General features: G+C 53.3%; 7 protein-coding genes across 7 annotated transcripts; 4 read left to right on the forward strand and 3 right to left on the reverse strand.

Moving 5' to 3' along the window:
• The first annotated feature begins 237 nt into the window (after window positions 1–237).
• KVR01_011682 (uncharacterized protein) lies at window positions 238–4002 on the forward strand. The gene is made up of 2 exons (XM_044790456.1): window positions 238–845; window positions 912–4002. The coding sequence occupies exons 1-2, from the start codon at window positions 650–652 to the stop codon at window positions 2360–2362; spliced, it is 1647 nt and encodes a 548-aa protein (XP_044639391.1). The 5' UTR covers window positions 238–649; the 3' UTR covers window positions 2363–4002.
• An 870-nt stretch (window positions 4003–4872) lies between these two features.
• KVR01_011805 (uncharacterized protein) lies at window positions 4873–5894 on the forward strand (the record flags this gene model as incomplete). Its single annotated transcript, XM_044791040.1, has 2 exons — window positions 4873–5443; window positions 5497–5894. 2 exons carry the CDS (start codon window positions 4873–4875, stop codon window positions 5619–5621), a joined length of 696 nt encoding a protein of 231 aa, XP_044639514.1. The 3' UTR covers window positions 5622–5894.
• A 1274-nt stretch (window positions 5895–7168) lies between these two features.
• KVR01_011547 (uncharacterized protein) lies at window positions 7169–8609 on the forward strand (the record flags this gene model as incomplete). Its single annotated transcript, XM_044787762.1, has 4 exons — window positions 7169–7484; window positions 7554–8054; window positions 8119–8241; window positions 8302–8609. The coding sequence occupies 4 exons, from the start codon at window positions 7169–7171 to the stop codon at window positions 8607–8609; spliced, it is 1248 nt and encodes a 415-aa protein (XP_044639256.1).
• Window positions 8610–10411: 1802 nt separating this feature from the next.
• KVR01_011566 (uncharacterized protein) lies at window positions 10412–12200 on the forward strand. Its single transcript, XM_044790725.1, has 3 exons — window positions 10412–10698; window positions 10751–11292; window positions 11440–12200. Exons 1-3 carry the CDS (start codon window positions 10492–10494, stop codon window positions 12044–12046), a joined length of 1356 nt encoding a protein of 451 aa, XP_044639275.1. The 5' UTR covers window positions 10412–10491; the 3' UTR covers window positions 12047–12200.
• Window positions 12201–12577: 377 nt separating this feature from the next.
• On the reverse strand, window positions 12578–14532 carry KVR01_011551 (uncharacterized protein; the record flags this gene model as incomplete). Its single annotated transcript, XM_044785533.1, has 6 exons — window positions 12578–12907; window positions 12996–13375; window positions 13463–13866; window positions 13950–14166; window positions 14262–14345; window positions 14431–14532. The coding sequence occupies 6 exons, from the start codon at window positions 14530–14532 to the stop codon at window positions 12622–12624; spliced, it is 1473 nt and encodes a 490-aa protein (XP_044639260.1). The 3' UTR covers window positions 12578–12621.
• Window positions 14533–15040: 508 nt separating this feature from the next.
• On the reverse strand, window positions 15041–17801 carry KVR01_011649 (uncharacterized protein). The gene is made up of 4 exons (XM_044792455.1): window positions 16789–17801; window positions 16498–16714; window positions 16024–16409; window positions 15041–15903 (listed from the first exon to the last, which is right to left on the reverse strand). Exons 1-4 carry the CDS (start codon window positions 17029–17031, stop codon window positions 15256–15258), a joined length of 1494 nt encoding a protein of 497 aa, XP_044639358.1. The 5' UTR covers window positions 17032–17801; the 3' UTR covers window positions 15041–15255.
• A 1081-nt stretch (window positions 17802–18882) lies between these two features.
• KVR01_011622 (uncharacterized protein) lies at window positions 18883–20923 on the reverse strand. The gene is made up of 3 exons (XM_044792171.1): window positions 19936–20923; window positions 19169–19804; window positions 18883–19093 (listed from the first exon to the last, which is right to left on the reverse strand). The coding sequence occupies exons 1-3, from the start codon at window positions 20728–20730 to the stop codon at window positions 18956–18958; spliced, it is 1569 nt and encodes a 522-aa protein (XP_044639331.1). The 5' UTR covers window positions 20731–20923; the 3' UTR covers window positions 18883–18955.
• Window positions 20924–21029: the final 106 nt, after the last annotated feature.

The raw sequence follows: 21029 nt of genomic DNA on the forward strand, positions 1-21029 counted from the left end.
CCTTGCGTCGCAACCTCGGATCAGATAAGATGCACACCCATGTCTGGGTACGTACCTACACACGTAAACTCACCTGGGCATTTGCGAGCTCCACGTTCGTCATCCTCTCTTTTGGATGGAAACATTTGAGGGGACCTCGAATCGCACATGATCACACAACTACTTTAAATACCTTTAATATGTGGACAGTAAAGGCATCTTGTTTTACTCTGCAAAGTAGTGTATACGAAAGTCATCCACGCGGCCACAACGTTGACTCGCCGCCCCAAGCCGAACCGAGCAAAGTAGCGAGGACCGAATCGGGCATGGAAATGCTGGGATTGGCATTCTCCACTTTGTCATTCCGATGGCCTAAACTGGCCCTTCCAGACCGTAACCCCGAATCGGCCTAAAGCATGTATGTGGTGAGTGAATAAATCTCATCGTCGTCTGGCCTTTGATCGAATTTTCTGGCCTGAGACTGAGACTGAGACTCACAAAACCCAGGTACATTGCTCTTACTGGAGAGAGCTTCATCAACATCCATCCATTCCAGACACACACATCTGGCTCGCTGAGGTTCCGACGAGACGTCCTCACTGTCTTCGCAAGCGGAGGTCTGGCCTGAAAAAACTGATAGCACGCTCCTCCATTGCTCTCCAGTTCCAGTATGGCCACCGCCACCACCAAGACACCAGGGGCCTCAGCCACAGGTGAAAGCCTTAGTGTCGGCGACGACGAGTACACCAAGAATGCCGTGGAACAGCCTCATGACGCACAGGTCCTGACTGCGCCTCAGCACGAGGACTACCCCGTGGAGAGGGTCGAGGCAGTCTACCGGAAGCTGGACCTGCGCATCATCCCAGGTACGTCCACCCGCCCATGATGGACCGACCTGTTGGCTCAAAGTAGAGTATTAACCATCAATCCAGCCTTCTGGATCCTGTACTTCCTCTGCTCCGCCATCCGCTCCAACATCGGGCTCGCCCAGACCATGAACGCCGCCCAGGGCCACGACCTCATGTCGGTCCTCAACCTGACGGCGCGCGACACGTCCACCGCCCTGGCCCTCTTCTACGTGTCATATGTCATCTTCGACTGCCCCTCCAACCTGGTCATGAGCAGGCTGAGCCCCCGCGTGTGGATGGCCCGCATCGTCTCCGCCGTCGGCCTGATCGGCATGTGCTTCGCCGCCGTGCGCGCAGCCTGGTCCCTCAAGCTGCTGCGCTTCCTGCTCGGCGTCGTCATCGCCGGCATGTGGCCTGGCATGAGCTACTACCTGACCCTCTTCTACCCCCCGAGCCGCACCGGCAAGCGCATCGGCATGTACTTCAGCGCCGCCCAGATCTCAGCCGCCGTCGTGGGGCTCGTCAGCGCTGGCTTCCAGAAGATGGACGGCCTTGGGGGCCTCGTTGGCTTCCAGTGGATGTTCCTCGTCTATGGCGCCTTGGCCGTCATTCTGGGTTTCACCTTGCTCTGGTGGCTGCCGGATAGGCCCCTGCCCCCCGGTCAGAAGCGGGAGAGGTCAAGATTCATGAGGTTTCTGCCTGCGCCGCCCGAGGCTCTGAAGGGCGAGGACGCCCTGGTGCACTACCACGATCTCAAGAGAGTCTACCACCCCAGGCCCTGGACGTGGGCAGACCTGGGCTATGTGCTGATCGACTGGCGCCTCTGGCCGCTGGTCCTGATGTACTTTGGGGTCGTGGGCGTCGGCATCGGCACCCAGCTCTACGGAAACGTCATCATCGCCTCCCTCAACCCGTCATACACCAGCATCCAGGTCAGCCTGCTGTTCGCCCCGATCTGGATCATGGACTTCATCGCCATCCTGATCGTCACGCCCATCTCGGACCGCTTCCACCGCCTGCGGCCCATCTTCTTCTCCTGCGCCGTCCTCATCCAGATCGCGGGTCTCCTGACCGTCACCTTCGCCCTGGGCAACCCCTGGGCCCGCTACGGCGGCCTGCTCATGGTCGGCTTCGGCCTGGGCCCCACGGTGCCCATCTGCATGACCTGGACCAACGAGATCTTCCAGCGCCGCCACGGCGAGGTCGGCGTCGCCGCCGCCGCCGCCCTCGTCTCCGGCCTCGGCAACCTCGGCAGCATCACCACGACGTACGCCCTCTACACCGGCTGGCCCGAGGACGCCGCCCCGGGGCCACACAGGTACCGCCGCAGCAACCTCGCCATGATCGGCATCCTGTGCCTCAGCATCGTCGCCAGCTTCGCCATGACCGTCCTGATCCGGGTCTTTGGCAACGAGCCCAGTCGCAAGATCGCCGGCGGCGATGGCTCCAGTGATGACGACTTCCAGGACGGCGCAGCTCGCCGCGAGCAGGTGCAGCGAGGCTTCGGCAGGCTTCGGCTCGGCCGGCGGGGCTAGGGGCCGGGCGTCCCATTCCCCACCCCTCAGGCGCCCCCGTTCAGTTTGACTACATACGGTCATGCTGTCAAGGGGGAAAACGCCTTGGGCGTTGTGGGCAAAATGCGACAATGTGGTTCCTTTCAGCCTCGGGGTAGCGCAAAGTGCCCCCGAACCACGCCTTACAAAACAGGATGCATCAACTATCCGCACGACGATGTCAGGCGCATGCATTCTTCAACTTTCCATTCTTAGTACACAAAGCCCCACCGAGGCCAGCTTGCCCGGGATTCCTCTTGCGTATTGAACGCCCTCTTGCCAAGCCTCAAAGTCTAAAAGTCACCAAGGCTAAGTAAGTGGGTTTCCTAACCTAACGGCGCGGCTGCGCCACCACTAGGGAGTGTAGCTCTCACGAGGCATACCAAGCGGATGAACGGATCGATATCCGAGGCTCTTTCTGGTTATTCTTTTTTCCTTTTGCATTTCTGGCATTCTTGTTCTTGTTGTTTCCTTTTTCAATATGATACCCCATCCGTGTTCGGATAACGCTGTCTGTGCGAAGGTTCCAAGGTTACGGTTTTTCTTGGCTGGGATAGAGAGCAAATCCATCCCAGGAGGGAGGAGCCACCTCGACAGCGAAAGTGCTTCTACGCCATCGCTGGGACGGCGTAGGTCTGACGCGAGGAACCCCTGGCCGGCGACAATGCTGCTGCGCTATCGCCATTGGCCGGTTCTTCGTGGGCTCGCGTTCGTTTATTTTCTTTGTGGCTTAGTTTATAATGTAGATGGAGAAGACGAGAGAGAGAGAAAGTGGCAAGGATATAATTACATGGGTATTTTTGCACCTGGAGGAATTTGATAAGCGGGTTGGATGGCTGCATCGACTGGTCGGTCCTTTTGCCACTGTTGAAAAGTGGTGCTGCCTGCGGGAGCTGAGGGCTCCCCGTGAGGCTGAAATTTGAGTCGTTTGCGTACCCCCCACCCCCCATCTTCCCTTGAAGTGTTGTCATTTTAGCCTGTGACACTGTGATGAATGACACAAAGTGTTCTGTAGGAATGTGTAAAATGCTAATGGTCTTCCGGATGGGCCGCGCTGCTTACGGCTTCGGAATTTCCCGACATGCAAGTGCAGGCCTCTGAGACTTGTGTGACAACACCGCCTCGGCCGAGAAGTCCGCCAGCAGGCCTCCCCTTGGCCTGGCCACACCAAAGGACCTACCAAGGTACCCAGCATTCCGCGCCTTGAATCTCGACCCAGCCTTGCCCCATCACCAAGGGGACAAGAGCCTCATCCTTGTCGAACCCGCCAGTCTGCTTACCTGGGTACCTGGGCTGCCATTACTCAACCGAGACTCACGGAAAACTTGGACTGATGACAAGTCCGATGGCCTTTTTGTTTCCTACCAGTACAATCACGCAAGCATGAGAGTCGACGCCATCATTATACCTCATCAACAGCCCAACCAACGAACGGACTAAACCTCACAGTCTTGAATTTTACAAAATCTGTCCTTTTTCTCCCGTGTCACAAACATTCTAGCGGAGACCATGGACCTCTCCATCTTGTGAGAAGAATTTAATCTTGTAGATCCAGTGGGGCTTGAACCATTGCCCACAGCCCAAAACCTCATTCCAGTTCTCCTTGAACACGAAAATGTTCACATAGTAATGTCGAAGACCACAGGCGTCGCGATCGAGCCCCTGAAATGACATGCTCAATCTCTCTGCCTCGCCTTCTGTACATAATGTTCCGACGATTTTAAAATGCTTTGTTTTGCACCAGTAGAGACCCAGGTAGCGGTAGTATAGGGAGCTTGCACATATCAACACCAACAGTTGGATATGAATCCGGGATTCCGAAATGCCTCCTCCCCCGCCCACTTGGTTGAGTTGTCCTCACTGGGGGTGAGGTCATTGACAATGTCCAGGACTGTGGCGTTATCGAGACAGACCAGGGTTCTTGTGGTCCGTCGCTGGGCATACGGAGGTGGAGTATGGCTGCTCGTGCGGGTCTGGAGACTCGGGCGGGGGACGTCAGTTTTCCTCTCATCCGCAGTTCTGCCTCTGGGGCCACGAGGGGGCCGAACACATGTGCACGTCGCCTGGGAGGCCTTCATCCCTGAGGCTTGCTCGTCCATGCTTTTCGGCTGCAAGGGAAGGGCACCTTGATGAAAACAGCGGACGCAATGATTCGAGAGTCCACAAAATGCTCTTGATCAGCCAGCAGTGTCTTCTTATCAGAGGCGGCCCACGAGAAAGTCGGTGCGAAGTAGTGACTCAAAGCCCGCCAAGCTTTCACTACGTCCAGAACGATGCCACAACAACAATACCAGTATGGGCAGAAACCTTCCACAAAGCCCCACAACACAAGGGATCTTGAATGCGTGCTTGATTGTCGGCACAGTTGTGCCATCTTGATGGGATTAACCTCCCAGTAACTGAGCGGACAGCCTTGCCCAGCCGTCATCTGTGCGTTTGCACGCTTTCGGCATAGCTCAACGCCAGGAGGATTCCCCTACGATACCGCCACGATGTTACCCAACGGTAGTGTCAGCAAACCCCACAGTAACTATTTAGGCTGCCGGCTGCCTTGTGACGCATGCTCCATCCCTCGCTCCTTTCATTCCATTTCTCACCCTAGAGCGAAGACCTCAGCTATCATGGCAGGTGTAGAGGACGCTCAGCATCATGCGTTTCTCGCTGTAGCGGCCCGGACGACGTTGTTTTTCCTGGCACTTTTCACCGGACTTTGCATTGTTCTCATGGGTCGGACCTTGTTTCAGAGCCTTGATGATGCCTATTTCTTCCCGAAAGACCCGGCTCTCCCCCCAGACTATATTCCTGAAGCCTATCCCGCTGTCGTGCAGTTTATTCCAGTTGTTTTTGCAGCCATGGTTATGTGGATCATTGTCGTTCAATTGAACCACCAGGACCCGCATCCTAAGACCGCCGCGAGATTGGAGATGCTAAAGGGACTGTCTGCCACCGCCGCCTGGTTGTGGCTGCTCCTGGACATAATCAATTTTGTTCCTAGGCATGATCCGTACTGGAAGTATAGGGAAAGGAAGATCGTATTTCGGGCAACGTCTATCATAATCCTATGTCCGTAACGACTTGATAACTAGATGCCGTGTACCTGCTGACAACTTTTGTAGTCATATTCTTTTATCCTCTCATGTTCTGGAGAGCAATACTGGCCCGGCAGGCCAAACAGAAAGCTGGCGTAGTCGAGCAAAGAGCCACGAGAGATGAAAGCACGCCTTTGCTGCAGCACCAATGAACCTCTCGATCCAGGGCATGGGTGGAAAGTGCAAAACCTTCCCTCGAATAAGCCATAAAAAGGATTTCATGAAGAGTGGAAGGGACAATCGAGGAGGAGACCATCTTAGCGCGGGGAGACCTAGTGGACATTCCGATCTAGACCACTTGAGCCAATATGGATGTTTGCGTTTAACACCAGTGATGTTTCGTCCTCGCTTCGATTTCGCTAGAACGCGAAGTATGTCTCGGTACACACGGCCACCAATTATTCGCCATTTATTACTGCTGTCAGACCAGGGGCTGAGAAAGTTTTGATAATCGAGGTGAGAGTCAATGGTAATGCTGTAGTACGTCTGCGTACTACCGGACCGGTGATCTGTGGACTTGCGCAATAGTTGCCCTAGGGGCCAGTGAAAGGCCTAGGCTTAACAGTTCTTCGATATGGAATACTTCCTTCTTTAAATCTTGGCTTTTGATTAGCCCTCTGGCTATAAGAAGGAGGCGGAAGGTATACTACAAGATATTTAAATTCTTGCTTATAAGGAAGTAAAGGAGGTAGGGATTCTAGAAGTATATAAAGAGAGAGACCTAGACTAAGCTTTATCCTAATACTAAGGTTATCTAAATATAATAAAGACGTATAGGGGATTTTCCTCCAGATAGTTTTGCTCCTAAAGCTATTACAGGTGTTTGTTTAAATTCGCAATGAAATTATGCTGGCACTTACATGCTACCCCTCTAATAGCTCCAAAAACACGACCGTTATAAAGGAACCCACCATTCCATCCTGCCCAAATTCATTCCCGGCCGTTCATTACTCCTAAAGTTACTATCTTGATGGCACTCATAGTTCCGGAAGGGGTTTAAGCCTAACTCCGATGTGTAGCCGATACCTTTTCCAATTGCAAGCCACTTGTACGGACGTATGATTCTCGCGTGGGAGGAGAACAAGAATCGGTTGCGTACCTGCCAGACTCGAGGAAAGTCTGTCATCCAAACACGTCGAAGTGTGCAACAAGATCGCACTCGCTCGTCATAGTCACTGTGGCTGCATGTAAGGAGGTGACGGATAAATAAGCTTAGTTACGCCACAGGCGAAGCTTGGCCTGCAATCATAATAGATAACTCGTGATTGTCAGGGTAGGTTGCAGCATCTCTGATCATCTACGGAGTACGACTCTCTTGTCTTGGCGCATTGCTCGACTCCATTTTATGCGGGCAGACGGCTTGGCGCCGTGCTACCCAAGACACCAACCACCTTCCCTTCGGGGCAAAGCGAAGGCGATATAGGTTGATAGTCCGGGCCCGCTCTCCATGGGAAAGACGAGTTTTGGGGCTGCACCACCTCGGAATTCTTATCATTCCTGCTTGGCACAGCGCTGGGGTAAGGCTTAACCTTCCTCATTCAACGATGGTGCCTGCATATGACTTCGTCTATTACTCACTCAAGAAGAGGAGGCCCGGGATGACGGTAAAATAATTAACAATAAGAATCCGCTCATCCCAGGCGTTTGTTCGGTGGACAGTTCCTAGGATCAGCCAACTCCAATTGTTCGCCCATCCACCATGAAGTCGCTCCTGATCTCCTCGCTCCTCCTGCCGCTAGCAACGGCCGTTGCGGTCCCGGAACGGGCTGCTAAGGTTGACTACAGAGGTTACAAGGCCCTGCGTGTCGACGTGGGCTCTGACGAAGCGGTCACGGCGAAGCTGTCGCAGCTCGCAGCCCATGTGCTCAACCCTGGCACCACCGGGCCTATCGATGTCGTAGTCGCCCCTGATTCGGTATCTGCCCTCAAAGAGCTTGGCGTGAGCAGCACCGTGATCGACGAGGATGTTGGTGCGAGTATCGCTGCTGAGGGAGAGCTTTCCCAAGCTCTCGCCGGTAAGTCCTTGTCTTTGTGGCTCCTGAGGTCTTGTTGCCAATTGACTATGTACTGACCGAATGTTCAAGTTCCTGATGCGTCCTGGTTCACGGCCTACCACCCATATGCCTCCCACCTGACCTTCCTAAACGACCTTCAAGCCAGCTTCCCGAACAACTCCGAGATTTACACCATTGGCGCATCGATTGAGGGCCGTGCTCTTACAGGCATTCACCTATGGGGCAGCGGTGGCAAGGGTTCCCAACCCGCCGTTGTCTTTCACGGAAACGTCCACGCTCGCGAATGGATCACATCCAAGACGGCAGAATACATCGCCTACACGTTGCTTACCCAGTACGGGTCAGATGCCGATAGCACGGCCCTGTTGGACAGGTTCGACTTCTACATTACTCCCGTCGTGAACCCTGATGGATTCGTTTACACCCAGACCTCGGACCGCCTGTGGCGCAAGAATCGGCAGACCGTCAGCGGTAACACGTGTGTCGGCCGTGATATCAACCGTAACTGGCCATACCAGTGGGCTGTCACAGGAGGTGCATCAACAAACCCTTGCACCGAGACCTATAAGGGTAAGGTCCCGTCCCGAACCCCGTAATACTGGTGGTGGTTAGCTGACAGAAATGTCTCTCGCAGGCCAAGCGGAAAATGACGCTCCAGAAACCCAGGGGCTTGTTGCTCAGATCCTGGAGCTCAAGGAATCCAGTGGTATCTCTCTGTACATTGACTTGCACTCATACGGCCAATACATTCTGTGGGGTAACTAAGTTTCACAGCCAGATTGCCACGTCCGATTATTTGCTAATCATTGATCTGCAGCTTATGGCTACGATTGCGACGCCATTCCCGAGAACAATGCTGCCCTCTCGTCCGCAGCCACCGCCGCCAAGACTGCCATCTCAGGCGTCTCTGGGACGACGTACACGATAGGACGATCCTGTGACACGCTGTACCCCACCACCGGATCCAGCGTGGACTACGTCGATGCCGTTGGCAACGCAACGCTTAGCTACACCTACGAGCTCAGGGACTTGGGAACATACGGCTTTGTGCTGCCGGCTGACCAGATTCTGCCGACGGCCGTGGAGACCTGGGCTGGGATTGTGGCTATGCTCGAGAGGGCTTGAATCGATTGATCAGTCAAAGATGATGAGGTCGCATTTGACGAGCACCTCTGTCAGTGAAAGGTTAGGCTTCCTGCCTGTCACAGTGCCATATGCCCTTGTAACTTGTTATAATACTGTATAAGATTGACATCGAAGATTCGCACCCGCGAAGTTGGAGGCTACGCCCGAGTGAGGAGCAATCTACGTCAATAAGTATAGCTCATGAGAGCTTGGGGAGGCATAGGACGACTCAGAAATGTTAACAGTACCCTGATCAATAATAAAAATAACATTCTCATAGGAGGTTAACCCATGGGAGGTTGTCACCTTAGAGGTTGGGTGTATTAACTTACCGTCCGTTTTCGCGGGTGCCAATCTCCGATCTCAATTAATTAAGTAATGATATGAGGTCGTGTACCACGAATAGGTCATGTGTTGTGACCTAAATAATACTACACAGTGCTGGCAAATCATTTGAATCAAGTAATCAGTGCTTTAAAAGCACCTCTTTGTTGCACGTCCATACAAGCTGGCTGTCGGTGAGACGCAACACAGATGATCTCGCGCAAGAATATTCGCATTTGGAAATTCCGGAGATATTCTGAATCCGGGTCGATAACAATGTAAAGCCCATGTCTCATTCACAGCTTTCCAAGGTTTGCGGTGATCTCAACCTCGACGGTGGATTCAACAGCACCAGCGCGAGTGGAGAGCACTTGAGTAGACACTGCCTAACACTATCCGTAGAATACTACCTAGGTACCTAGACAGTTTACAGAAGCGAATTGAAAAGCCACTGTCAAATTCTCTGTATGGTGAGACTTACTGTGTTGATCTTGAAAGACGAATTGCCTTGTTCTTCAGGGGCAGTTACCCCGTGGGAGTTAGGATACTGTTGCTCCGGCCTAGTAGAGGAACTTGAAGAAAACAAATAGCCCTAGGAACATCTTTCCATCCCCTTCGCCTGCTAGAGCTCACTTCCAACAGCTACCGCAACAAAGGCCATTCGGACCATACTTTCGATAAATTTCCAAGGGTCAGTATCAGATCACCCCATAAAGAGGCTGCTGGAAATCCGGCTCATTGACATCCGCCTCATTCGTGTACGGACCACTATCAGGCGTGAGACCAGTAAGCCTCGGACAGACATCATTAGCAACAACAGCTTGGCTTAGAAGTGAGACCTGTCGGCCACATGTGAAAACCAGGACCGCAGCGTCGGGCCACTCTGGCTCACCGCAATTGTGCGGGTCCCCGGCGACCTCTCAGGTCGCATCGCTATGTAGTAATCTCCAACAAAGGGTCCACGAGACAGGCAGTGTTGCGCATAATCCTCGATGTCTCGGTTGTTGCTTTGAGTACTGGATTTCTTTTGTTTCTGCGAGTGGCTTAGCAGGCTGAATCAGCGCATTGGCTGGATGGAGCGCTCGGCTGTGCAAAGTATTGTGATCTGGGAAAAGGATGATGGCTATTTCTGCCCTAAAATGCTTAGAATCCCCGAACAAAGTCGAGCTAAAATTTGAAATACTAAATGTCGGGATTCCAAGGTTCCTTCGGGAATCTGTTCAGGTTAGGCTGAATCCTTGTGGCGGCGGGCTGGAATCAATAAGCCAATATTCGGCATCCCCAACTGAAATGCTGTGTGCAGATTGTAATGTGTGTGGTAAGCTCCAGATAAGTGGCTGTTCATGGATTGTAAGATAGCAGTGGTTACATGATGGGTTATGGAATGAGCTACGCGATATCATCATCTGACATCGATATAAATAACATAGAGGTCCTCGGACGGTCTTTTCTGATGACAGATTCCTCGAGCACTTGAGCTGATTGCGAACATTCTCTTGATTGCAACTCACAGCAAAATACCGTCTTCTCTCGGAAGCCTTCGCTGTCTACGGGGAAGATGGCTGAAACTATTCTTGCTAATAAGGACCGAGCTCATGCCACACCGGTCTGGAAGGCTCTCGCGCATGAATGCCTACCCAGCCGCGGTCGCGATTTGGACCACTGGTGGAATATTACAGGATTCCATCTGGCAAATCTCATTGATAGGGCCGGCTATTCAACCGAGAGGCAATATCAAGTTCTCTTGTTCCACTACCACAACATCGTAAGTGACCCCACCACGACCCTGTTCTTAAACCATCTAACGATGACGACAGGTGCCATACTTTGGGCATGCGCCGGACTCGAAGGGCAATGTGGCATGGAAGTCAATAATGTCAACGGATGGTTCGCCCATCGAATACTCCTGGAAGTGGAGCACAAAGCCTGAAGGCAAGCCCGAGATCCGCTACTCTATGGAAGCGATCGGGGACCTCTCTGGCTCGGCCATCGACCCGTTGAACCAGCAACGCGGTCGTGAGCTCATGCAGCATCTCGCGACTGTAGTGCCAACCGCCAATTTCGATTGGGCTCATCATTTCCTGGCGCATCTCTTCGATCATGATACGGCCAAGTACCACAAAGAGAATGTAGAAGGAGGGATGCCTCCCCGTGGAACCCTTGGTCACGGGGTTGAGTACGGCCATTCGGGCATCAGCATCAAAACCTACTTCTCCTCGCGACGATTGGGCTCTAGCGGCCACCCCACCTTGGAGCAATGGGATGAAGCAATACGCCGACTGGACCCAAACAATGCCAATCGCGATGCGTTGCTGGGGTTCCTTAAAGAAAACCCGGAAGGAAAGCTCCTCACCCCATTGTAAGTGCCATCTCGTATATCGCAATCGCAAAAGGACGAGCGCGAAGGGAAAGGTCAGATGTGATGGGTGCCATTGGATCTGCCGGAATCATTTCAGAGCATTCTCTTCGTTGTGAACATCCATCAGAGGCTGACGAGCAGCAATAGCACACTGGCTCCAGATGGAGCCGCAGCAGATAAGGCGCGCCTGAAGCTGTACTTCACATCACCAAACACCAGTTTCACATCTTTGCGTGAGATACTTACGATGGGTGGCTCCATAAAGGTCTCTGAGGAGTCTTTGCAAGACCTCAGATCGCTCATTACGACTGTCCTCTCACTCCCAGATGACTACGCCGAAGATGAAGCCATCCCCAGCAAGCCTTGGACACCCCCGGCCAAGGAGATCTTCAACGACCAGCCAGCTCTCTTGGGTGGCTACTGCTACTACTTTGATATCCCCCCAGGCCTCTCAAAGACACCAGATATCAGATTCTACTTGCCAGTCCGCCAGTACGGTCCGGACGATGGCAGCATTGCTAATAGCGTTGCGAAGTGGATGAAGGCGCACGGCCGCGGTGCCTATGCCAGCAACTTCCTTCAGATGATGGAAGGCTTCGCTGAGCATCGCAAGCTTGATGAGGGCAAGGGTTTGCAGACTTATATTGGATGTATTATTACGAAGAACGGAGATCTGGATGTTACATCTTATTTTGGGCCGGAGATGTACCACCCTGCCCGCTTCGCAAGCACTAACGGCATCAATGGGCACTAGGTCTATCTTTCTCTACGTGTTCCCATTTCATACTTCCATTAATTTGGATGCAAGCTAGAAAATCTACCAGAAGCTGTCACGTTCATCAGCTCCGGAAATCTACGTCAAGCGTGCTGTTCGCAAGACCTCATGTGAATAGAAGCCCCTTCAGATCACGCGACCCAATCGAGTGCAACATAGTATCCAAAACTTCAATATACATATTCTCAGGCTAAATAACTGCCATTGCACGCTATTTTCGCGGTTTTCTGGGTAGGGATCCTTGGGAGAACTTGGCCATTACGCCGAGTTCCAAACGACTGCCACGGTCACTCCAGCATAGTTCAGCTAGGTACAACCACATGTTTTAGAATAGCGTTTCACGTAATTCCAAAGTCATAATCGCAATGCTTAGTATTACCCTTCGACTTATTGGGAAATTATCTCCACGTTGGAGGTGTCGTGTTTGGACCGAAGTCAGCACGGCGTCCACATCTGTTTTGGATCTTGGAAGTCAATAAAGTCGTTCTGACGACGAATAACACTCAAGATCACATGACATAATTGAATTTCCATGATCAACCCGAGATCTTCCACTAGACTTCCTTCGAGGGATAGTCTGTAGGCAGAGGGTTGTTGTATGCAAATGCATTCAAGGGATCCCACTCCTTCTTCAATGCCGCTAGGCGCGGCAGCTTGTCCCTCCCATAAACCTGCTCGATCGTCTCATCACTATGTGCATAGCTCACATAAACGGACAGGTCCGGATACCCCGATGTTTGGGAGAAATCAGCGCGAAGCTCGCGACCTAGCTTGTTCGAAGCATCTGCCAAGACCTCGTCACGATCGGGGCTAGAGCCTGACCAAGAGAATACCATGAGACTTCGGGACCAACGTTAGTAATCTTACGCATACTTGGATGATATTTAAGAAGCCTTGTGCAAGGAGCCGAATGGAAGAAATGACTGACATGTTTCCCTTGGCGTCCCTCCACGGGTACGCAGTGGCCTCAGTTGGCACTGCCATCGCCGCTTGGTTCGGCCAGGTTTCCAGTGCTAGAGCGCTGCCGCGGGCTTCAGGATATTCTCTGTAGAAATTTCTCATCTTTTGAAACACCGAATGATAAGTCGCGGAGTGCAGTTGTCGGACATTGACACCATAAACACTGCGGTTCGCGGCTCCTTGACAGAACGCCACATCCAGCATACCAAACCCCTGCGAGGCTGATATCTTGGACCAGGGCACCATCCTGACCAAGGACTGTGGCTGCTGGAGCTTGAGCAGTGGCTGCATCGCTACACGTCCTTCTGACTCTGGGCCCATGTAGACCCAGTTGATCATGAGCTGGGCCTTGATTGAGGGTTAGAAAAGTTTCAAGGTCGGAATAAGCCGCTTGATGTTCCGAGTGTGGTGGTAAGAGGACACTGACAGACTTACATCATCGTTAGCCTCGCTGTACATGATCATGGAGTATATTGCAAGGTTCTCCGGCATGTAGTCGTTGAATGACTGCAGTAGCTCAAAGTATTCAGCAGCCTGTGCGGCAGGAATCACCATGTCGGCCATCAAGACACGGCCTTGGCTGTGGTTGGCACCGCTGCCAATTCGTTGCAGTTTATAGGTAGCTGATGCGAAAACTCCAAAGTTTCCACCCGCACCGCGGATCCCCCAGAATAGGTCTGGATGTGAGTTTTGAGACACATTCAATAAGCGGCCGTCCGCTGTGACAAGCCGTACGGATAGCAGTGCGTCGATGACGAGGCCAAAGCGGCCTGAGTAGCGTCCTATGCCTCCTCCGAGCGTCACACCGATAACCCCCGGGCAGGAGCATATGCCAGTCTCTGTTTGAAGTGTTTGTGAGTACCGAACTTCTAATACACTAGTGGTTTTGCCGTACCACTGTCTGGAAAATATCGAAACTTACGCATTTCAAAACCAGCATCAAACACAGGATCGAGCACCTGGCTCCAGCGCACCCCTCCCCCGACTGTTAAGGTCTCAGCGGATTCATCCACCTCAACTGTGTTGAGAGCGCTGAGATCGATTGCGAGGCCATTCTGCAGTCGCCCCAGACTGGTAGTGTAGCCATGTCGACCCCCTGTTGCAAGGAAAGGTATTTGGTTCTTCGTTGCCAACAAGACCTACATATGCGCCCAAGTGGTTAGCTTGAAGTTGTCAAATCCCGTTTGGGGTTCTAATTTCTTTTGTTAAAATCATTATGAGTGGATCGACGTACCGTCTTGGCCACGTCGGCTTCAGTGGCGGGGCTGATAGCTGCAGAGTACGTCGGCGCCTCGAAGGTGTTCCATCTCTCAGTCAGCTAGACCATATGCATTAGCGAAATACTCAGGCTCTCTGGGGCAACTCGGGTCGAAGCTTTTCTGTGCCGGAAAAGGTGTGATTACCTTGTGGAATGACTCCTCTCCGGGGAATTGGATAGCGGTACCGTTACACCAATGATTACTTTTATCAAGTAGTATGTGGCGTAGCTCGGGGGTTTTCCACATCCGGAACGGCACGTAAGGTTGATACGACAACCACAGGTAGATCAAGCATGACACCAATCCTATATACAGAGCAGGGGTACCTATCATCTTGAAGTGTTCAATGCTGTTTTTTGGGAGATAACCAATGCAGCGAAAGCCTTTTGTGATGGCCTTGAGGTCGGCACCATGTATATACTGCGATGGTTCCCCCGTTTGGTTAGTGTGTCGGTCATGCATGACATCTTTTAGTAACACCGAAGGTCAGCGAGACACCGAGTGCCCGATGTCAATGTGGTCTGGAACTGCAACGGGCATTGAGCTGTTGTCACGGGACCACACCGTTAGAGGACTTTCTGTCAGTGAAAGTGTTTGCCGTGGGGGACATTATAATTTTTCAATGCGCACGCAAGGGGAATTCAATTTATAAAACAGCAGGACTCATTATGCAGGTTTGTTACACTAAGAAAGACTTCTGAAATAATTTGAAAATCTGACGCTGGCACGTCTATGTAGAATCTAAAGTCTTCTAAAACAATAGGAGAGTCAGAGAGTGACAAAGTACACGTGTACTCCAATCTGTTCTAGCCACGACATGCTCCGCTCCGTCAAGTCGCATATCTGAAGTCTAAATCCGGTGAATCCAAAATGTACCAAAGAAATGAAAATGTGCCCCAAAATGCTTCTGGAGATCGTCGTATGTGAACTAACTTACACACCATTCCTACTACTAACGGATCAAGTGAATCAAGGGTACTTGGTGGGCAGCGGGTTGCTGTATCCAAAGACCTGGCTGGGGTCCCACTTCTTCTTGGTCGCAGCGAGGCGCTTAAGCTTGTTGGCGCCGTACCTCTGCTCGAGCGTCTCGTTCCCGCTGGCATAGTTGACGTAGACGGCGAGGTCGTCGTACCCCGAGGTGGCGACGAAGTCGCGGCGCAGGTCCTGGGCGAGCGCGATGGCGGCGGCCTCGCCCAGGCCGTTGGACCAGGTCAGCTCGAACATCATGTAGGCGATGGAGTCGCGCCAGGCGTAGGCGGTGGCGTCGGCGGGGACGGCGCGCATGGCGTCGCTGTTGAAGATCTCGAGCTCGACCGTCGTCCCCAGCGTGCTGGGGTCCGTGGCCTGCGCCGTCTGGTAGAAGGCCGTCATCTTCTCGAACATGGTGCGCATCGTGGGGGCGTCGAGGCGCTTCGTGTTGGCCGACAGCTGCGTCCACGGGACGGGGCTGGGCTGGCACCACCCCTGGTCGGCGCCAAAGCCGGCGGTTCCGACCAGAGACTTCCACGGCACCACTTTCTTCTCCCATCGGACCGGGTTGAGCGCGAACACCGGGGCCATGAGCTCGAGCCCCTTCTTTTCGGGTCCTGTGTAGACCCAGTTTGCCAGGATCTGGGGCTGTAGGAGGAAAAGGGGGAGACAGTTGTTAGCCAAATTGTGATTTGATCCAGAACATGGTGGTCAGGCAGATTGAATCAAGGAATATGCGCATTGCTTGGCCTGCGCTGGCTCACTCACCTGGTTGACAGTGGCGTTGTACATGACAAATTGGATAGTAGCAAGCTCTGGCGGCATGTTTTCCAGCGTGTGCAGGATGTCAAAGTAGGAGCCGTTGGCAGAGGCCGGGATGATAAAGTCGACATTCAGGATCTTGTTGTTGTTAGGCACTTTCTGAACTTTGAACGTGGCCGACGTGACAATGCCGAAGTTGGCGCCTGCACCACGAAGAGCCCAGAACAGGTCAGGGTTCTTCTTCGCGGAGGCTTCAACCACCTTTCCATTCGCAGTGACGACCCGGGCAGAGACGAGAGCATCGATGACTAGACCGAACATGCCTTGGTACCGTCCAACACCTGCGCCGAGTCCGGCACCTAGCATACCAGGGCAAGATCCGGAACCAGTTTCTAGGCGAACCGTCAGCAATGTTGCCCGGTTGTGAAATATAGCGGAATAGAAAAGGAGGCACCCTCCGGAAGGGGAACAGGAACTCACGTATCATGAAGCCGGCCTTGTCAAGCGGGTCGTAAATATCGCCGAACCTCACACCAGCTCCCACGGTCACCGTTGCAGCCCGCCTATCAACAGAGACAGACTTCAACAGACTCAGATCGATAGACCAGCCGTTCTTAAGTGACTTGAACGAGTAAGCGATCCCGTGGCGTCCGCCTTGAGCCAGAAATCCAATCTTGTTGTCGGTTGCAAGTTGGACCTGTCGTGTGAAGATCATGTTAGCGCTCGCATTTTTACGTGGTCTCCAAGTCATGGAGTCAGGGTCCAACCTACAGCTCTGGCGACGTCATCCTCGGTAGCTGGCGTGATGCCAGCGATAAAGGTCGGCTCAGCATAGGCGGACCACCGGTCAGTTGCGTTTATGAACTCGGGCGTGTCTGGGAACGAGATGACGGTCTTTGGGTTCCATTTGTTCCTGCGGTTGAGAAGGATACTGCGGGACACGTCGCGCGGGGTGACTGCGGCCACCGCAGACCCAATACCGAGCCAGGCACTGATTAGAAGAGAAAGTCTCATGTTTGAAGCGTAGAAAATATTACAAGACAGCCGGAGAAGGTTTCACGGGTCTTCTATGAAGCTCCGAGTACTCAAGAAACACTAGAATGATGGTTGCTCTGCGGTCTACCAAACATGAACAAGTTGTCGACAACACGTTCATTTTATACTTGCCTGGGCTCGTTTACATTCTCAAGTCCACCTTCCTATCACCGCCACATTGTTGCCTATGGTCTAGGCAACTCCCATTCCCAAGTGACTATCGTGTGATGGGCTATGATAATGGTGGTGTCCTCCCGAATGGGTGCCCCCAAATTGAAGTCAGCATCCGTCTATTCTCGTGATGGCCTTGTTGGCGCCACTCCAGGGCAAAAGCATCCTCACAAGACTCCCAGACACCAACATGGGACACCAACACGGAGGCGCAGCGTGGCCTAGAAGGGGGCCCGGCTCATTTGATCCTGCCCCGGAGGAGTGTGATGTGTTAGGGCGGAGGATTTTACCCTCTACTTAGAGTTGGACTGGCGGAAGCGGATTCGTTCACGGCGAGAGCAGAAAGGCAAAGTAGTAGATGACTGTGGGATTTAGCCGCGGCTGGCTGAATGGAAGCTTTGCGAGCAATCCAAGTCTTGCTGAGCACACTTTCCACGTCGCGCTCGCCATTCACAGCCTTGGGCTGTGTTCTTTGAGTAGTGACGTGAAACTACTGGTCACGGGCAACATCAACTTTGATAGGCTGCTACCATCGCTGCTAGGGCTGGGATGAGCCAGGCAGAGTTCTAGGTTCCGCATTTGGGTGAGGCTCATTCATTACTATTCTAGAACGAGATGATGAATCCTTCAAGGCCAATTTTGAGATGGATGAGTGGGTATGAAGAGCTTGGAAGGCCTCCATTACTCATTGGGCACGCCACAAGGACTGCACGTGGCGTAGTGTGGGATCATGTAGGGTGCCACAAGATGTGATAGCTCAAGCGGTTTTATCCAGTGCCCTGGATACTTCGCACGTGGAAGTGATCGCCGAGGTGTGGTTTCAGCTGAGCCTTTGCTCGTCAGCGTCTATGGGGCGAAAGACAACAACGTCAGCTCGAGTCGGGCAGAGCTGTGCTTGGTCACTTTTTTTGCTGACTCGGATCATGGAGGACATCAATTTATGGGTCATTCGCGTTGCCAACGACTGCAACAACTTTGGAGGAGAGGATATAAGGCCACATTGTGACATGATCTACTCATGTCGATCGCATGGAGGGTACGTGGTGACGACTCGGGACAAGTCTCATCCGATCTAACAATCCAATAGCTTGGATAAGATCCTGCAGGGACCAGTTGGTGGCGTATGGCGTAAGATAGTACCAACCAGATCGAAGTTGCTTGACAGGATTCTTAGACCCTGCTGCGCGTTGCGGCAACTCCGGCTTTGAATCCCACATGCCAGTCATTGGGTGTTGTGCCACCCTCCATGGACCTCCAGGGCTGGGCCGCCACGTGGGTTTGTCCCGATCAAAGTAAGCGGGGGCTGAACGGAGCCTCACTGGTGCCTAAAGAAAATTTTCAATTTGGATTCTCCTGTCCCAAGTTTGCAAGGGGCAATCTTGGTTAAGCATGCTAAGCCGAGATCCGTAAGGGAAGACGCTGGGAGCCCGTTGCCCTGTTTTGATGCCAATCGTGTCTGTCACAGTTCTCTATGCATTTTAAACCCCATTCAGCTGTTTTCACCTGGTATTGTGATAGAATCGAATTAGGTGGTCTGTTCTTACAACATGTACATCCTGGACGTGTACAGCCCCGCCACAAAGTCGAAAACAGTCAAAAGCCAAGCACTTGCAAGAAGGCACGATTTGAATGACGGTCGAAGAAGACCCTGCGGCCACGTGGCTTCAACATTGTGAATTTGAGGTGAAAAATGTTATCTGGTACTATTTACTCTCTCATTTTGTTCAGGTCCTCACTGTCGGGTCGCTTCAGGCGTCCTAGGCTTGATGTTGACCCAAAAGTCCCAATGAACAAGTAGTGCCAGATTCTCCTGTCTCCAAATCCGTTTCTCGTCTTGGTGGACGATACTGGGCCTGAAAAGACGGAAGAACTAAGAGTCGAGTCGAGTTAGTCCCTACGTCGTTTCTAGTATTCACAACAAGAAGAATGGGGTGGGTTTTGGTACCTGTATCAGTAGTTTATGCGTCTCCATCAGGGCAATGTTCTTCCCCAGGCAGATACGTGGTCCATAGCCCCATGTAAGGAGGTATTTGTCCATCTCCTGAGCCCTTTCGGGACTCTCGAGCCAGCGCTCGGGGCGAAAGAGGTCGGCGTCCTCACCAAAGACGCTCTTGTCGCGGTGGACAACATATGGGTTCGCCCCGATCTCCGTGCCAGGAGGGACGCGGCGCCCGTACAGCTGCAGTCCCTCCTCGCCGACGTAGCGGGGGATGATCATGGGGGTCGAAGGCTGATAGCGTTGGGTCTCGCGGTGGCACGCCTCGAGATACGGCATGGCCTTGATCTCCTCAAAGGTGGGCACCGGCGACGCTAGCTTACCGCGCCTCTCAAAGTCGTCGATCTCGGCCATGAGCTTGTCGTAGACCCCCGGAGTCTGCAGGACATAGCGCACGAAGCCGCAGAAGAAGGCGGCCGTCGTGTCTGAGGCGGCCACCATCAGGACAAAGCATTCCGTCTTGACCTCCTCGACTGAGATGGGCGTCCCATCTTCGTTCTTGGCAGCCAGGATGTTGTCCAGGAAGTCACCCTTGTGGTGAGCTTTGGGATCCCGGAGTCTTTCGTTCAGTAAATTATCCCGAAACTGAAGCTCACACCGATCAATTAGAAACTGGGACTCAGACCTACGACGCGTGCAAACGAAGCCAAGGATCAGGAGGAGCGAAGGTGGAGGGGAAGGGGAGAGCAAGGATGAGGATGTTGGGACGGACGAACGGCCATGATCTTTCCTGTCCCCGAGCTGTCCCCGGGGCGGGGCATGAACAGCCACTTGGTGATGGGGCTCTGCAGGAAAGGGGCGCAGAGCCAGGGCAGGGCTCCCACGACTGCGGCAAAGGGGGCCATGTCATGAAAATTCTTGATGAGGCTGGACACATCGCGGGCCTCGCGGACAAAGCCCAGCGGCTCGCCAAAGGATAGCTGGCATATGATGTCGTAGGCGAACCACTGCGACCACGCGGCAAAGTCCATGCTGGCGCCGGAGTGGGCGAAGCGCGTGGCTAGAGCCGCCGTCCATTCCTGGACACGGGCGTCGACCTGGCCCTCGAGCTTGACCAGGTTGCTGAGCAGGAAGGAGGACGCCACGCGCTTCCGCTTGCGCGCGTGCTCCCGCCAGTCCAGCTCCTGGAAGGGCGGGGCGAGGTCGCCCAGCACCCCCGTGGTGTAGACGTCGGTCTTATTGGCACGCCTGTGGTAGATGGCGGGCAATAGACGGGGGTCATTGACCGCCAGGAGGTTCGGCGCGGCCCTCACCACGGGGCCGTACCTCTCGTGATACTTCAGGCCGAGCGTGTGCGCCTGCTTGGTGTGCAGGATCCAGAGCTTGAAGAAGTCTGATGCAGCGCCCCAGAAGGGGCCAGGCCAGTGGCGCAGAGGATGGAAAAAGACATTGTAGATGCCCCTGTAAACGGCATAGCACAAGAGAAGACCAGCTGAGATGACAAGGGTGGGGAGGGCAACAGCAGTCACTGGCTCGTGCCTGTTATTACTCACGGCCGGAACGGGTTCCATAATTGCCAAGATGGGCTAAATAAATGCAAGTGGTCAGATGGGGCAATCAGGAAGATTGGGTTGCGGACCGCAACACGAGGCTGTTGGGATCAGGGGCTTGTTTAGTAAGATAAGGGGTCAGTCAGACAACCGGGACGACCTAGCCACTTAGTCCTCACTTGTCTATATAGTCAACCTGAAGTGAAAGGGTGAATAGGATCGGTCTGCCCCGCATGCTTGCGTTGAACGGGCGTGGGATTCCGCCACGGCGATTCTCGGCAAGGCCCGGGGGACCGTTCCTCGATCGGGGACTTGGGAAG

Source organism: Diaporthe batatas (assembly GCF_019321695.1).
Source record: "Diaporthe batatas strain CRI 302-4 chromosome Unknown Contig00016, whole genome shotgun sequence".
NCBI lineage: Eukaryota > Fungi > Ascomycota > Sordariomycetes > Diaporthales > Diaporthaceae > Diaporthe > Diaporthe batatas.